This window comes from Corvus hawaiiensis, chromosome 26 (assembly GCF_020740725.1).
Source record: "Corvus hawaiiensis isolate bCorHaw1 chromosome 26, bCorHaw1.pri.cur, whole genome shotgun sequence".
In the NCBI taxonomy this organism is placed as follows: domain Eukaryota; kingdom Metazoa; phylum Chordata; class Aves; order Passeriformes; family Corvidae; genus Corvus; species Corvus hawaiiensis.
The window spans coordinates 1,101,904-1,120,180 of NC_063238.1; the positions used below are offsets into that span (position 1 = coordinate 1,101,904).

General features: G+C 42.4%; 1 protein-coding gene and 1 long non-coding RNA gene across 4 annotated transcripts in view; one reads left to right on the plus strand and one right to left on the minus strand.

The window, feature by feature from the left end:
- Positions 1-1,147: 1,147 nt before the first annotated feature.
- LOC125316883 lies at positions 1,148-3,615 on the minus strand. The gene is made up of 2 exons (XR_007199888.1): positions 3,511-3,615; positions 1,148-1,419 (listed from the first exon to the last, which is right to left on the minus strand). It is a non-coding gene; the product is annotated as an uncharacterized LOC125316883 (long non-coding RNA).
- The window catches only part of ASXL3 (ASXL transcriptional regulator 3), a 127,886-nt gene continuing 112,036 nt past the window's right edge, over positions 2,428-18,277 (plus strand). The window contains exon 1 of one of the 3 annotated variants that reach the window (XM_048286264.1): positions 2,428-2,835. Coding sequence is in view for 1 of the 3 variants with exons in the window: in XM_048286262.1 (XP_048142219.1) it covers positions 3,479-3,532 (54 nt within the window). In the remaining 2 variants the exon portion in view is untranslated. Of the gene's footprint in view, positions 2,836-3,437; positions 3,533-18,277 lie in introns of those variants that run through there. The other 2 variants (XM_048286262.1, XM_048286263.1) reach the window with 2 other exon arrangements.

Here is an 18,277-nt window from a genome sequence, read left to right on the forward strand (position 1 = left end):
GTAATTTTTGTATGCAGGAAACGACAAGAATAATGTTCTACAGGTGGCTTACTAGATGATGTCAGGCCTAAAACTTCTGTAGCAGTTCAGGCAAATGCATTTGCTGGGTATTGAAGCTCAGAAATCAGCCTCCAATGTTATTTTAGTATTATATGACCATTCTACTGCTTCAAGAAAAAGTAACTGGACACAAATACATCCATAATAAACAACTGATTCCATCCATGGACAAAACAGTAACATCTGGTACTGTAACATCACATAAATATTGCTTAGGTAAAAATTAATTATATATTTTATTGCAACATCTTTCTGCAATATTTGCAGGTTATCCAATCTGGTTTACGATGTGCTGTAAATATTTACACACACACACGCACACACACACACACACATATACACACTTGTACATGTTATATATGCTGAGCTTTTAGCCATAGTTCCAATGGTTGCAGTTTGAAGGCAGTACACCATTTCTCAATTTTCCTGTTGCCAATTTAGTTAGACAAGCAACAGTTATGATATCCTGTACTGTCAGGTCCAATTCATGCAGTAAATACTATCTATAATCAATAGGAAATGCCTTCTTCCATAAGATAAACTTGACCTTTTTCTGCTATGCTTCTAGACTTACGTATGATTTTTAACTCCATTAAAGCAGAAGTGTACTGTTCTGTTGAGGCACTTGTTTTCTGTGTATGCTGGTAAACCTTATTGGATTCAGCTACAAGACTTATTGCAGAGAAAAAAATCTATTTTAGGAGTAGACATTCCTTTTCTTTTTTTTTCCCCCCATCATGAAACAGAGAGTAGCCCCCAGCTCTCTGCTCTGGTGGGTACTCTCCAGTGGGTTTTCCGATACAGCAAACAGTGTAAGAGGTTTTCTTTCTCCAGCAAAGGCAGTGCCACTAACTGTCCCTATATGATTCCCAAATATTTCCATGTGAACAACAGAAGCAGCTTTCAAGGCCAGGTTGGGTGGGGCATTGGCAACCTGGTCTAGTGGGAGACATCCCTGCCCATGGCAGAGTGGTTGGAGTTAGATGATCTTGAAGGTCCTTTCCAACCCAAACCATTCTATGACTTAGGAGCATCTGGATTGTGTAGGAAAGATGCAAATAAATTAAATGACAGCATGACACTGGTCTTGTTTCTTCACCATTGTAATAGAAAGGATATAGAACTAAAAAGATTATTCCAGGGGTCCACAGAAATACCAAAAGAAAGTCTAATCCTGAGTGCAGCAGACAATACTAGAAACCAACCAAACCAACCAAAAAATCCACAAAGCCAGATTAGCTTTAGGGGCTCACTGAACTTCTTTTCCCAACAAATGTCCTTTTCTGTCCAACACCACTGCTGCAACACCAGAGGTCTCGTGAGTAACAGAAGTTCATGTTACGTACATGATGCAGCTACCTGTGAATAGATGGGAATTAATGCAGAACATTCTTTCAGTCTTCCAACAGGCAGTTATGATGGGAATGACTAATAAATGTCCCTATGGTGTTTTATTTTGTTGCATTTTCAATACTGAAAACAATGAAGGTATTTCTAAGGCAGTTGTAATGAAGTACTCAATTATTACAGACTTTTAGCATGGGGGATGAGATGGGCATAAAACCTGTATGATTTGGAATACAAAGTCACTAAAGGCAAGGAAATACAAATGTAAAAAATTTGAAATAGAGACATAAAAAGGTGAAAATGAAGTCAAAACCACAGAACACAGAGAAGTGATAGTAACAGCTACTGTCTAAATGTTACTAAGGTGACAAAGAGAGCATTCATTAAATAACAAACGAATATGTACCTGTTTCAACAGCTGGCTGATTGTAAAAATTTTTGCATGACCTCGTTGTGAAACCTGAAACGTTGCAGTTGCAACATTTTTCTCCAGAACATTTCTGAGGCATACTCAAATCCTCTGCTTAATACTATACAGGCTGGAATCAAAACTAAATTTAGAAGCAGCTGTTTTAATAGAATTTTGTTTTGCTCGTATTTTTAATATTTTTATGTAAGTGGGAGTGAATCAGGAAATCTGGAAAGGTGCTATCCCCATGCATCATTTCCAACTAAAACATAAATATGAGAAGGAAGGGCGAAAACACCAGGCTATGTGACTGCTCGTTTAGAGTGTTTGGGGGATGCTATCAGGTTTCCTTGAGGGGCTGAAGGTCCTCAGGGCTGCCCTGGACCTTTTCTTGATAAAACAGGCTAAGCATTGTGGTAGTTGGGCGTGATTTTTTTCCCCCACTAAACTGTGTATTCACGGAGAAATAAGGTTTAATGTTACCAAAGGAAGAAGGCAAGGCGTAACACGGGTGCTGCTGAGAGGACAAAGGAGGGAGCAGGCACTGAATAGATGGATACAGAAAACCTTGAATAATTTCTAACTAGTTTCAATCCGAACAAAAAAATACCTAATCTATTTCGATAATATTCCTAATGCAGTTTAATATCTGGGCGAGGGGAGGAAACAAGGGGGGGAAAAACCCCGCATCACAATATCCTGCAACTCAGGAAGGTGTGCCAAGTCCCTTCGCTCCGCATTTCGTGGGTATCTTAATCCTGGGTCATCCAATTAAAGAAAACCTCCTTCGGCGGTTTTACGAGCGCAGCACATCAACTCCCTTTGTTTACACACTGGAACAAGATGTTCTTTCCTGTTCCGACAAGAAGAGGAGCTGAAACGCTAACGCGGGGTCCCAGCGCGCTGGCACCGGCCCGCCTGGGGCTGACTTCGCTTCGGCACATTCCCGCAGCGGCTCCGGCCGAAGCCAGGAGGGCACGGGCGGGCACCGCAGGGGCGGGGGACTGCCCCAGCCGTAAGTAAGAGCCAGGGAACAGCTCGCACGTCGGGGGAAGGCCGGGCGGTGTTTCGGGCTGGTTTCACGGAACGCGGCGCGGCGTGCAGCGGGCAGAGGGCGGAGAGGGAGGAGAAGGGGCCGAGGGGGCCGCCCCCGCCGCCACCTCCGACCGCCGCCCCCGCCCCGGCAGCGCCCCCAGCGCCGCGTCCCCGGGGAGCCGCCGCGGAGCACCACGGGAGTTGTAGTGCGGCGGCGCCGGCCGGCCCGCCATCCTGCTCCCCTCCCCGCCGCCCCCGGCCCGCGGCCCCGCTCTCGCGAGGCTTGGGGGGCGGGCGCGCTCTGGGGCGGGGGGCGCCGCCGCCGCCGCCGCCGCGGGGATGTTGGGCGCGGGCGCGGTTCCCCCGCGTGACGTCACAGCGCATTGTTGTGAGCGCGGCGGAGCATCCCTCAAGCTGTCACAGCTGTGCCGCCGCCGCGGGGAGCCTCTCCCCCCACCCTCCTCCTCCTCCTCCTCCGCCCCCGCCCCCGCCCCTCCCGCCCCGGGGGCTCCAGAGCTCGGTGTCACCGTATCATTGTCCGTGCGGAACCCCTCCGGGCCCCCCCCCCACTCCCGGTCCGCCCTCCCCCCGCTCCCCCCCCCCGAACCACCTCAATGAGATGCAAACATGAAAGACAAGAGGAAGAAGAAGGACCGCACCTGGGCCGAGGCTGCCCGCCTGGTAGGTGCCGCGGTGGCAGCGGCAGCATTGCGTGTGTGTGTGTGTGTGTGTGTGTGTGTGTGTGTGTGTGTGTGTGTGTGTGTGTGTGTGTGTGTGTGTGCGTGCGCGCGCGGGGTGAGCGCGTCCCGCCGGCGCGCTGCCCGCCCGCCGCTTTGTTGCCGGCGGTCGGGGCCACTGTGGGGCGGGACGGGAGGGGGAGAGAGAGGGAGCGAGAGCGTGTGAGCGAGTCTGGGGGAAAGAGTGTGCGAGGGACTCCGAGTGAGAGGGAGAACGAGGGAGAGAGAGCCGGGGCGTGTGTGCGAGAGAGCGGGAAGAAGCGCGGGAGTGCCCGTGCGGGAGCGGCGGGAGGGTGCGGGTGCGTGTGCCCGGCTGAGCCGGGCTGGCGGTCCGGGCAGCCCGCGGCTCTGCCGCCCGTCCCCGCCTGCCTGGAGAGGAGAAATACCTACGTCCCCTTCCGCGGTGTGTGCGTGAGGAAATGCCTCTATTCTTTTCTTCTTTTTGCGTGTGTGTGTGTGTAAATACCCAGGGATCGCGTCTATCTCTGCAAAGTTCATGCATCAGATATCCCGAGGAAATCCCTCCTTTTAATCTAGGGAAAAGTGAAATAGCCGGGAATTGCCTTTCCATCCCTTTAGTGCAGACAGGACAGGGGTGAGGGGCGTTAGAAACAACTCTGTCCTGGGATTTCGCTTCACCCTCTCTACTTCCACCACCGAGCCGGGCAATATCCAGGGCAATGTAGCCCGCTTCTGGAAAGGCTCCGTGGCTCTGGAGACCCGGTCCATTCCCACTTCATTAAGAAACTGTCTGTACCCTACTGTATCTGTTTTCATGATACTGTATTACTGTTTGCTAAGTGTAACAGAGCACATTGTTTATGTTGTTTTTCCGTTTCGGAGTATGTCTGGGTTCTCTCCATTCTAGGAATTTTACAACAAATAGTTACGCACAGTGCAGCACGTATGGTTGTACACGTCCGTATGCGTGTCTTCTGCAAAGTTGGGTCTGGTTCAGCTCCAGCCGAGTGCGTAGAAAGATGACAAAGCTGGAAAGATAGGCTGCTGGCTACGTTGCTTTTTTGTATCTACACGAACTTTATTTTCTATTCATCTCTGATACAGACTGAATTGTTTAAGTAACATGCCATTACTAGTGTTGCATTTGTTTCTGGTAGTGGGTAATGATACCTTATTACTATTATTTATTTAGTGTATTTGTGAAGCACTTACCTTGTAAAAATGTTTTCACCTCGTTATACGAATTCCTAGATAGGAAGTTCAGCCTCTCTCCTACGTAAATAATTATAAGGTATTAGACACTACCTATAGATGTCTCTGTAAAGCTGTATCGAGGTACTCTCGTAGGCTTGGGCAGTGCTAAATTCTGGTGTGGCTCATTGTACATCCCCCAACATTTTGTAATAATGCAGCATTAGTGAAGATGCTCTGATATGGTGTCGCTACTGTACGCTCTTATTTCTCATGATTGTAACACAAGTTTTACTGCAGTAAAATACTCACTCACCTTTGCCAAAATAGTTTTGGCAGCAGATGTTGCTACGGTACTTGTTTCTCCGTGCACTAAGCTGATGAACATGCATTCAAAAGTCTATAAAATACATCAATTGCTATCCTAACTTTATTCTTTCATGTTGGTGCTACAGTTACCATTGTAAGCTGTATTTTGTTTGACAAATGTCCATAAAGGAATTTATTGTGTATTGAGTAAAATTGCTATTCCCATGTGGTCTAATACATGGAAAAGTTTAAAGCCTCTGGAGAACAAAGGCTGAGCCACTGCTGTGGAGAAGGGCTAAGTGTCTTATTTTCATGATGTTCTACCGCCTCTCATTTCCCCCCAGAAGAGTAATGATTTGCTAAAATCAAGTAGAATGTAAGATGATACACTGCTGTACGTAAGTGGTGGAGATACATACACAAGGTCCACAGTGTGGTTTTGTCCAGCCTCCTGGGGTTGCCAAGTTCTGCAGAGCTTGTCCCAAGTCTGTTATGTGAATGATATGTGCTGCTGCTCAGACTAACTACAGACTTTCACTGGTCTTTGCTTTTTGTATATAGTCACATATGTTTGCAAATCACAATGAAAGATTGAAGCCAAAATTGCTGCTCCTTACAGTGTTTTATGTTAGGACCCTGATGGTTCATTATGACTTTGTTTTCTTGAGATACATCGATAATGTATTACTGCAAGGTTTGATTAAATCAATTTTTTCCACAGACAAGTAAACAATGAAGTGATTGATACCTACGCACAAAAAATGACTCATGACTTACCTAGATCAATATGTTGTTAAATTGTATACTGCTGAATTATTTTTAGGAAAAAGAGGGTGAATTAATACATAGAGCAACTGTATGGATATTTACATTGTAGATTTTTTATAAAAGCCCTTACATTGCAACAATATTAGGCTTTCAAAGTGAAGTCCTAAAAGTATGAAATGATACTGATAATTTTGCTGGTATTACTGTTCCAGTCTGTTGTTCATGTCCATATATTACAATGCACACTTTAAATGATGTACTTGCATGCCAGTTTCCCAACTATTTTAAGTTCACTCACTAGAGCTGCAGAATTTTAATTATGTTTTCTTTGTTTGTAGTGAGGTGCCTCACTTAATTTTTTGTACACCTTTCAAACAGTGCTGGAGCAGATTTTTATTTTATGTTTCAATTGTGCGTACACAGCTATTATTAGCAGCACCCAGTAGCTTCCCAAATGCAAATGTTTCTATACTTGCAACATGCCTATGAGGTTAAGTATCTTGACCTCTGCTTTACCCATGCAGAGTTGAGACATGGAAAGATTAAGTACCTTACTCAAAGCTGTTCAGGAAATCTGTGGGAGAGGTAGTTATGATACCAACAGTGTCTGTGTAGTAGTTCTGTTTCGCAGTCGTAAAATCATCTTCCTTCTGTGGCTACACTTTTGCCTCACTCATTCTCTGTTACTACTTCTCTCACAGAAATTACGACAGAAATTGATACGGTCATGTCTCTGTATTCAATCTGTATTGAAACTCCTAATGTGCTGTACTCTATAATAATTCTGGATAAAAAGGAGCACAAAAACTGGACTTGAGCCTGAAATTGTTTCACAGCTCTCCATTTCCCATATTCACAATGAAAAAAGCAGAAGTACTTCAGAAAAATGTATTACATGGCAGTCTTAAAACACATTGTAATGTGTAAGTGGTGAGGCTTCAAACTGACTGTCAGTGTTGTGTTTACCCATTTTCAGTATTTGATTAAGGGGTCTTTGAAAACTTAAGTTCCCGCAATGCAGTGTTTTTTCAAGCTGTTCCCTTAATTTCTAAAATATAAGCAGGAAAGGACTCCCATTATATTAATCTCTTGCTGTAAATATGTGATACAGGCAATAAAGCAGGAGCCACTGGCATGTCCTGTATCAGAACTTGCATTTTATGGATGAAGTCTCCTGCAGAGAGTCGAATCTTTCTGTCTGTGACATGCTGCTTTTTTCCTCATGCAAGTCTGCTTATCTTAGGGCAAGACACAGCCCAGCTTACAAGCATTCCTGAGAAATGAACGCATGTGCAGGATCAATGGAATGGTGGCATACCACTAACAGTTCATGTTACAGAGCCCATTTTGTAGAACACACATTTTTATGGACAAAATTGCAACTTGTCTTTACAACCTGCCAAAGGGCATATCTTTGATGTAGACCTGATATGTCAACTCACTTTGTACTTTGCAGGAGACTACAGCAGTGCTTATTGTATGACCTGGGCATTATCTCCATGCCAGTTTTCTGCTTTTTGTGTCTCGTAGACTAAGATGGAACACTTAAAAGAATGAGAACAAAAGAAAAGCTTTCAAGGCAGGAGGAGAAACATCCTGTCTTTCCTCTGTCTTTTAGTTGATCCTCATTTGATGTAGCCGTATTGTTGTTTTCTGATCATACATGGACTCATTAAAATTGTATAGAAAGGTTAAACACTTGAGTAGTTAGAGCAATTTGTAGTGATTCCTTTCAGATGAAACATCTTCTATCCGTTCAGTTTCACAAGGACTCTCAAGCTATTGCTAGAAGTCCTGAAATGGTGAATTCTGCCTCTTAAAAATTTAATGTCATAAAATTCTGCATAAAAACTATTGAAATGAGAAATACTGAGAACAAAATATGCCCAAGGATACTGTGCCACATAAGACCTGATGACAGTTTTAAGTATGCTGCAGTGATCCAACTTTTATCATTTGACTTCTAGACATGATCCTTTGTTATTTGTAGAACTTTGAACCAAAGGCCTGGACAGAATGAGTGGAAACTAGTCACTTTGGGAATGCAGGGCTCAGAAGCATAGACCGTCTGCCTATGAAGGGTGATAGTTCATGGTAACATTTTGAAAAGATTTTTTTTTTTTATTAATAGCTTGCCCTTATTATTGCCCTGTCCTCTTTCCTGGAAGTGGTATTTTGAAATGCAGCTCAGTTAAGTCTCTGTCACAAGCTGACAATAAAGCGGAAGAAAATCCCAAGAAGGAGAACAGTAGTCCTTGTTTGGTTATTTGTGTGCTGGATCACCTCTTTAGTATTTTTGCTCTTTCTTCTCCAAATTTTGTTCTGAAAGAAAGGTTTTCTTGTGTTACTGAAGACTTACTGCTTTACAGTTGTATGGAGAGTCCTTGTGGTTCAGGTGACATGTGCATATTGGGTGAGTAATATTCAGGTCTTAATTCTTGTGTTTCTTGCAGTAGTCACCTGACAGCATCCAGCTCTTAACTAGGAGCTGTTTGCTTCCTCTTGTAAACTTTAAGAAAATTATGCTAATTAATTAGGGAAACTGATGATGGAAAAAACCATGAAAACCAACCATTGGAACTGTTAGCTTGCATGGTACTGTTTAATGTGGCTGGCTGTCCAAAAACTGATTGTTGCTTCATCTGGTATGCTGAGATAGTGTAGTTGAAGCAGATCATGTTGAAGTATGGAAGTATTTTTGTATTGCATCTTCATATTTGAAGACCACAAATGAAACAAAAAAGTAGAAGAGTAACTTCTGCCATAGCTAGACCACTGATGATAATCCCTTTGACTTTTATGTTGTCTTTGATTTTGTTACTCTAAATAATGTTTTAAAGCACTGTGCTAAAGGAGCTTTGTATATCTTTAAAAATGGGAAAGTTGACATAACTTTGTTTTATGGTATTAAGGATTTCTTTGTAGTTGGCTTCACAGAGACCTGCTATTATTTCCATATTTGTTCTGAGTTAATTCTTTTTCAGACATGCAGCAACATTGTAGCTTGGGAAGTTTTGATGGCCTTTCCCTTTGATCCACAATCAATGCTGCTTTGAAGAGCTATATTTTAGTTTGGTAGGCTCTAGGGTTTCCGCCAGTTTGTTTTATTCAAAGTAATTTTTGCAGTTGTTAGACAAGGTTGAACCTGCACTTTTTTTTTTTTGTCTGGTTTTAGTTGTCAATATTTTATTTTGTTAGTGTGAATTAATAAGTGTAGCTTTAGTATTTTTATTTTAAAAGGTGTTCTACAATGTCATCTATTTCAGCTCACCTCTTGTATTTTTCTAGGGTAGATAGAGAGAAATGAGATTCCAACTCTTTATCTTGAGACAGCCCTTTAACCCTTGGCATCGCAGACCTTTAGGTAGGCAGCAACCTTACCCAGGAGTGGGACCTGTTCTCAGTAATGTCACATTACTTCTGTCAAAGCAGGGTAACATGGGAGAAAACCCTAACAAGAACCTAACTATGAGCATTCCTTGGTAGTGTGCAGGTGTTCTCCGTGCCTTAAGGTATGATTTAGTGTTGCCTGTTACAGTGAATGTTTCCAATGTCTTCTGTCTTACCCTTGTCTGTAGAAGAGCCAATATTTTCCTGTTACACTGGATTTTCTGTTGAAATAACTGATCTGTTTTTTTCTTCTTCCAAGAGTAGATTTGGTCAGTTGCATGTGCAACCACAGTGAAATAGTTTCCACTAACCACACTCAAGACCCTACCACCCTTCACAGCTAGGTAGCTTTGGATTTGATAGCCCGTTTCACCAATTCCCTGGATCCAAACCATGCCTTTGCAGCATCATAGTCTGGACCAGGTAGCATGCTGTTCTCAAGTTGAAAAGCCAAACTTACTGAACTTCCTGCTGGAGCTTCTTTTGTTCTTTATACTGTGATCAGCAAATTAGAGTCATGTGGAGAATCATGTGCTAAACTTGACCTCTTGGCTTTGAAGTAATTGTTTTTCTTTTGGTGTGGTTTGGGGTTTTTTTGTTGTTGTTATTGTTGTTTTGGTTTTTTTTTTAAATGTTGTAAGCTTCCAAGTGTTTTCTGTTTTGCTGGGTGTGATGCTGATGGTCTTGGTATTCCCTGTAAATAGCAGTCACTAAATAGAGGCCTCCTTTTGTGCTATCAAGACCTGGGAGAAGATGTGATTAGTGGAAATTATTTCATTATGGTTCCATGGGTTCTAGATGAATTTGAGCAAATCCTCCTTCTGAGGAACGTGCAGACTGAAGAAACCAAACATCTTAGCCTTCACTCTGGGTCAGCTTCCAATGCAAAGGCAGAACAATAAGCAGCACATCCTGGTACAGCCCATTTGCTCATCCTGTGAGTTCAGGTAGCAAATTCTTGTGCTGCTCAAGTGTAACAGATTGGTCATAAGTGGTCCATTTAATCACTTACCAACTTTGAATGACAATTACCCTCCCTGAAGAACCCCAGCTTACTGATGTACTGCTGCTCTCTTTTTGAGAAGTCCTGCCAGATAGTTTTCTGTTGCTGGAGTTCCTGTCTTGGGATATGTAGTTCCTGGGAATGTAAAATGGTAGTGAAGTGCCTACTTATTTCCTGCAGCTAATCTTGGTTTGAAAGGATGACCTACAACTTTCTGAATGGTGATAGGGCTTTAGCACAGACATCAGGAGTGTCGGGAGACAGATAAGCCATCTGGCAGCACATGCTGTCTTCCTGGAGCTTCTCTGATGTCAGTGCACTGATTGTGGTTAGGGATGGCACTTAGTGTTAAACGGGTTTAGAGGAACTCCATTCACTTTGGTTCAAGCAAGCCCTGGTGTTTCTGATGTTGGAACAGGAATCTCTGGGTGATCTGATGTTTTTATCCTTTGACTTAAGAGTTCAGCTCTCTTTAACTTCTTGAGCTCAGCAGGACAAAATCTGTGGACCCTGGCATGTGACTTTCCTCAGTATTGGAGGACCTTTTCCTTGAGTTTTTTAACATAACGGGATCCAGCTCTTGCATTGCAGGTTATGACCGATGCGCCCTCTTGTACCTCAGAAGATTTGCTTTGTAGTGGAGCATCGAGTTTTGTTTCTGTCTGGCAGCATTTGCCAGGATCAGCACCACAGTTCAGTCTGTTACTCTGGAATCATCAGACTCATTAGAGGATTGGGCTGCAGTTCTGTGTAGAAGATATTCCGGGTCACATTCTAGATTATTGTTCATGATTTTGGATCATCAGAATGTAATTTATTTAGAAGGCACATATTACATGCTGTGTTTTGAAGCTTGTCCTCCTGTATACATAGCTTGGTCTAGAGAAGCCTGTGATGAGAATCTCCTCAGTGATTGTGGAGGGTGAGCTCTAAAGGTCATTCATTATCCTGTGGGTGCCAGTTGCATCCTATAGAGCATAGTCTGACTTACAGATAACAGCATTTCCTAAACCTCTACAACTTCAGAAGTGTTCCTTGAGAGGCAAGATCCTGACCTACTAGGTTATTTGCTTTGGAGAACTCAAGGCTATTTTCTTTCTTTTTTGTGAATTTGCTTAGATCTTATAGACAGAATTAGGAATTTAATGAATCATTCTAGTCAGGGTTTGTAACTGTTTTATCCTAGTTAGTTTCCTGTGTAGCTTGACATCTAGAGAGGGAAGATAGCCTTAGCTGAAGTATATATCAAACATTTGAAGGTCAAGTTTTATTCCATTTCAGCTGACTCTTAACAGCCTGGAGAACCTGCCTAACTGTATGTAGTGGTTCACGTATTTGGTGAGATGCCTTATGAATTGTCTATAGTTTAGTAAATCACAGTCAAATTCATGTCCCATATGATTTGTTCCTGCTTTTGTGACTTGAACCTTCTTTTTATAGAAGATGAGGCTTTACCACTATCGTTGTATCGCCAAATTATTTAACTTCATTTTTCATTAAGTGATACCATCTGGTTTGATTATTTCTTTTTCAGCCCCATAAATTTAAACTGGATATCTATTGATACCTATTTTTAGAGAAATTATAATTCTTTTTATGCCTCAAAATTCCCAGTTATCCATCACCTGCTGGCATTGCTGTATCAGAGAAGCATGTGACATTCCATGTCACTATGCCTGCCTGCCAATATTACCTAGCAGGGGTAATGGGAAAAAAATAGATTCTTATTGTCCATAGCCTGCTGTCATTCTTCTGGACCAAGATTCTGGCAGCTATCTCAAAACCAGACATTCTCTCTTCATACTATCTTCTTTAATCTCATTTGGCATTTCTGTCATTTAGAAATTCTGGACAGGTAAGACCAATGAGAATCTTGTTGGACCTTGGTGCTTAGATTGAGAAAAGCATCTTAATTAGAGGATTACTTTGATAATCATAGAAGGTGGACTTGGAAAGGGCCTCAAGGTCACCTTGTCTATTAAGACTTGAAAAGAAGTCATACAACCCAAGTTAGTTTTAGTTTTGTGAAATCAATAAAATTAGTAACTTTTATTACTGATGGGAACTATGAATTGTCTGGCCTTTTCCAGAATCTGCTCTTTTAGTGAAAATTTACATTCTGCTTTAAAAAATGGGAGAACTAAGAAAATAAAATTATTATGAAAAGTTGTCCAGTGGGTATGATTTAGAATTCAGATGCATGATATGTTTTTTCTGACAGTGACTAGACAGAAAGGATCAATTTTGTTGTACAGGTTGAGAATTCTGTATTCAGTTAATGGTTCTCATTCATATTCTCTGGTTTTTTGAGGTATTTTGGACTTAGTCTCTTGATTTTTTTTTTTTTTTGAGAGTTTGATGCGGCAGTGCTGCAGCAGGTTTGTACGTAGAGTAGTAGTGCTTAATGCATTCTAATCTATTCCATAATTTGTTTCATTCGTAATGCAGATTTTTGAGACATTTTGCAAGCACACATCTTCTGTTTTAAAAATTAAAAAGTAGAATAATGTAGTGAGGCTCATCATCTAGGTGTGGAATAAGCTCAGAATTCACTGTAGAAGAAATCTTCAAATGATGTACTATTAAAGAGATGTTAATACCTTTTTGTTACTGGTTTCAGGATGACCTATGGCTGCATAAGTGTGCGCTCCTGAAGGTGCCCTCCTGGGCAGCAGCTAAAGTGCTTTTTGCTAGATATCCCAGTAGGCAATACTTGGTGGGAAGGAAGAATAAGGATTAAATCTTTTAATGTGGTCCCTCGAATTCCTGACTTGCAGTCCTAATCTTTTATATATATGTATAAAATATATATAAATATATAAATATATATGTAGATTTTCAAGTATTGGGTTACAGGCCTGTGAAACTGACTGGGAGAATCACAGAAAAAAGGCTAGATTCCTGGGACATTTGATCTGCCCATAATGAGCCTCAGCATCCTTTGTGTAGACAATTATCAGTAGCAAGAAATGGATGCTGCTTCCAGTTCTTGGGCTGGCCCGGTTCTGTGGTTGTTTCATCTTGCAGTCAGATTCTTCATGCTGAAATCCTGTTCCTCCAGTCAGTGTTCAGGGATCAGCTGATTCAGTGCCAACTTCCCCTGTTGCTTTTGGAATGAGAGCTACCCATCTGAGTGGAATGTCAGGGATAACCAACCCTATGACTTTGTCTTGGGCTGATGTCCCTTGTCTTTAGAAAAAGTCTGTTAGTGAAATCTGTGGTTTTTAGAGCAGGGGATTGGCTCCCAAGGAGCAAACACTGAAAGAAAATGGAATTACTGCTTTGAGCCATCTTGAACGCTGCAGTTGTCTTATGAGGGAGGATCTTTCCTGCTCTTTGTAATAACAGTGTTCCAATGACAGTGAGCCCCACGAAGTGGTTGTGATGTTAAAACAGCTCTGGTTTGGATTTGTAGAAGCACTTTGAAAGTAGAGGGCTCTGTCCTCACAAGTTAAACTTGGAGATTTTTATCTCTGTCTGTGCAAGGTACTGCATGCTTTTGATATGTGTATCGGTGGCAACTGTTGCATTTACCAAGTACCTCCACAGGAGCTTTTCAGTACCTGTGCTATTGATCAGCCCTTCACAGTAAATGTTTGATGTTCACTGCAACCACTGTAGGTTGTTAATTTAGCCTCCCGTCCCAGAAGCATCAGCACTTGAGGAGGAGGCTTCAGAACTCTCATATGGCTGTCTGGGGAGTTTTCCAATACTCCAATAAAAGGGAGTATAAATATGGGAGAAGTGTGAACAAACAGATGCATGACTGACTGAAGGATGCAGGGTATAATGCAAGAGAGTAACAGTTATGGGAGTGAGCAGAGTGAAAGGCCTTGAGAATAAAGTCAGTGTTTGAGCAGCAATTTTAGCTTTTGTGTTTCATGGACTCCAGAAAGGTAGTCTTTCAGGTGGTCTGTGAACTACACAGTGAAAAATTAAATAGAAGATGGGGAACTGTAAAAAATTTGGAGTAATAGAGTCAAAACAGTTGATTAAAAATGTTTTCAATGGATTTTGAAAGTTAGACCAGAAAAGCATTGTCTTACTGACTTTTAATCTGTTTAGAAAAACCAACCAACCAAAAAAAACTAAGATACTTTAGTAAAAATAAATAAAATAGTAACAAAAATATAATTTTTTTCTTCAGAAACCTGTTGGTTTTTGGGTTTTTTTGTAGATTAATACTTAATTAAATAATTGTTATTTTGCAAAACAGGACATTTCTGTCTCCAGCAATTCGTAGGGTTAGCTACTTTGCTTGGAAATAGACTGTTTGACACATTATCAAAACTTTGTCATCATACAAGAAAAGGTTGCCCAGAGGAGTTGTGAATGCCCAGTCCCTGGAAGTGTTCAATGCCAGGTTGGAGGGGGCTTTGAACAATGTGGTCTAGTGAAAGGTGTCCCTGCCCAAGGCAGGGGCGCTGAAACTAGATGATCTCTAAAGTCCCTGCCAACCCAAACCACTCTATGGTTCTGTAATTCTCAGAATCCATAACACTTCATTAAATAAAAAAAAAACCCATGAAAATAATATGTCTGTCGGTATTAGTCAATTTTAACTGTCCTTGATGAGGACAGACTCAGTTTCTTACTGTAATTTTCTTGTGCTAGTTCATTATATTAGGGTCTGAGCTGTAGGAAAATGTTTCAAGCTATTTAAAGAAATGTTAAATAGAGTGAAATAATGCTCCTGTCTTCATTTTGAGCCAGATCCACAAAAGTGGCAGCTTAGATAAGGGAGGCTGGTATATATGCATGGTGATTGGAAAATGCTTCTGCGTGACCTGCAAAGAGGAGAAAAGGTTTAAGAAAATTTTAAAAACACTGCACTTGTTTGCTGTTATCAGCACTGTTGGAACTGTTGTGGCAAGAAGCTTCATGTGTTAGTTCAAGTGTTGTCAAATGTTGAAGTTAATTTTATAGAAAGATATGCGTGTGGAGGAAGAGGGAGGGGATCTGAGAAAAGCATTCTGAGAATTAATGTTCTGAAAAAAAAAAGAGGTTTGAAATGCTCCATACATACATGATAATAGTTATGAAGCTTATTACTTCGAGTACTTGAATACATTTTCTGGGATTAGGAGAGAATGAAACTGGGTTTATGTCTGTTGGCATGTCGTGGTGAGACGAGTGTGTGCCTGGGTGCTACTGACGTAATCCTGGGGAGAAAAATGACTGTACTGCATTGGGGAGCAGTGGAGAAAATGGAGAAGTTCTTGTACCAATGAGAAATAAAATAGCAAAGATATTGAGGGGAGTAAAACAATAAATCTGACTGACAATGAAAAAATGAGGAAAAAACCCCACTTTCTCAATTCAGTGATAAAGTCATAAATAATTTGTTTATTTATTAATTTTACTACCATTTTACTTAATTATATCATCAGCTAAAGTCCCCAACCTTCATCTTTAAAATTTGAATTTTTCTCAGACTTTAAGAATATAAGGATTTCAATGAAACACTAAGATTAAAAAAAAGTAGTCTGTCTTCTCTCCTTTATAAAATACAGGGCCTTTGTCTTGGAAATGAAATACTATGTTTACATGATGTTACATTCAGTTTATTTTTAGAACAAGTTGTGCTATGGTCTATCTTGGCTAAAGGAGTGTTGTTGAAATGGTAAGTAATGGCTTTGAAATAACTGAAAAAACCCCAGTTTGTCATCTGAATTATTTTCTCATTTATTTGGTAATAAGATCTCCTGTTAGAATTTTTCAGAATTGGTTTCAAATTATCTTTCCCATATTATTACTAGAGCAACAACAATAAAAAAAAAAAATCTAGATTCTTGCTTTGGAGAGATTCTCCTAGAATCTCCCAGTGGAGACTCTAGGTCCGAGGGCATCTTGGGCACAGCGACCACGATTTGATGGAGTTTTCAGTTCTCAGCATAGTAAGGAAGAGTTCACCAAAACTACCTTGGACTTCTGGAGGGCAGACTTCAGCCTGTTCGGGACAGTGCTTCAGAGATCGTCTTGGGAAACAGCACTTAAAAACAAAGGGGTCCAAGAAAGCTGGACATACTTTTAAGAAGGAAATCTTAAAGGCACAAGAGCAGGCTGTCCCTATGTGCTAAAAGATGAGCCATCAGGGAAGAAGACTGGCCTGGCTGAATAGGGAGCTTTCACTGGAACCTGGGGAGAAAAAAAAGAGTTTATGACCCTGGGAAAAAGGGGCAGACAACTCAGGAAGGGTACAAGGATGTCATCATGTCTTCTAGAGAGAAAATTAGATTGGTGAAAGCTCAGCTACAGCTCAATGTGGCCATGTTGTGAAAGATAATACAAAGTGGTTTTATAAATACATTAAAAACAAAAAGAAGGCCAAGGAAAATCTCCATTCTTTATTGGATGTGGAGGGGAGCATTGTAACCAAAGATGAGGAAAAGGCTGAGGTACTTGATGCCTTCTTTCCCTCAGTCTTCAACAGAAAGACCTGATATCCTCAAGGCAGGTGGCCTGCTGAGTTGGTAGACAGGGACAGGGAGCACACTGACCCCCTGGAACCCAGGAGGGAGCAGTCAGTGCCCTGCTGTGCCCCTTGACACTCGAAAGTCTGTGGGGCCGAATGGGATCCACACCAGGGTACTGAGAGAGCCGCTGGAAGAGCCAGGCTGCTCCATCATTTATCACCAGTCCTGGTGAGCCAGGGGGAACCCAGAGAACTGGAGGTTGGCCAGTGTGATGCCCACCTGCAGGAAGGGTTGGAAGGAGGATCTGGGAAACTACAGGCCTGTCAGCCAGACCTTGGTGTCTGGGAAGGTGCCATCTCATAGCACATACAGGACAACCAGGGGATCACACCCAAATAGAACGGGTTTAGGAAGGTCAGGTCCTGCTTGACCCAGCTGATCTCTTTGTATGACCAGGTGATCAATCTAGTGGATGAGGGAAAGGCTGTGGATGTTGTCTACCAGATTTCAGTAAAGCCGTCGATCTTGGCTCCCACAGCATTCTTGTGTAGAACCTGTCTGCTCATGGCTTTGATGGGTGCACTCTTCTCTGGGTTAAAAACTGGTTGGATGGGTGAGCCCAGAGAGCAGTGGTGAATGATGTTAAATTCAAATGGTGACTGGTCACCAGTGGTGTTCCCCTGGGCTCAGTTTTGGGGCCAGTATTGGAGACATTTATTGGAGACAATTATTGATAAATATCTTTATCAATAATTTGGATGAGGGGATCAAGTCAACCCTCAGTGAGTTTGCATATGACACCAAGTTGGGTGGGAGTGTTGATCTGCTGGAGGGCAGGAAGGCTCTGCAGAGGGATCTGGACAGGCTGGATCAGTGGGCTGAGGCCAGTGATATGAGGTTCAACAAGGCCACGTGCCAGGTCCTGCACCAGGGTCACAACAACCCCAGGCAGCACCACAGGCTGGGGAAGAGTGGCTGGAAAGTGACCCAATGGAAAAGGACCTGAGGACGCTGGTTGACAGTGGCTGAACATGAGCAGGTGTGTGCCCAGGTGGCCAAAAAGGCCAATGGCATCCTGGCCTGCATCAGAAAGCTTTTGTCCAGCAGGACGAGGGCAGCGATGGTCCCTCTGTACTCGGCACTGGTGAGGCCACACCTCGAATCCTGTGTTCAGTTCTGGGCCCCTCACTACAGGAAAGACATTGAGGCATTGGGGCATGTCCAGAAAAGGGCAACAGAGCTGGAGAAGGGTCTGGACCACAGGTCTTATGAGGAGTGGTTGAGGGAGCTGGGCGTGTTTATCCTGGAGAAAAGGAGGCTCAGGGGAGACCTTATAATTCTCTACAACCACCTGAAAGGAGGGTGCAGCCAGGTGGGGGATGGTCTCCCAGGAAACCAGCAGCAGGACAAGAGGAAATGGCCTCATACTGCACCAGGGGAGGTTCAGGTTGAACAACAGGAAGAAAATTTTTACTGGAATATGTTTAAGTAATGTAACGGACTGCCAAGGAAGGTGATGGAGTCACCATCCTGGAAGTGTTCAAAAAATGCCTGGACGTCGCACTTAGTGCTGTGGTCTAGTTGACAAGGTGGTGTTCAGTCAAAGGTTGTACTCGATGATCTTGGAGATCTTTTCCAACGTCAGTGATTC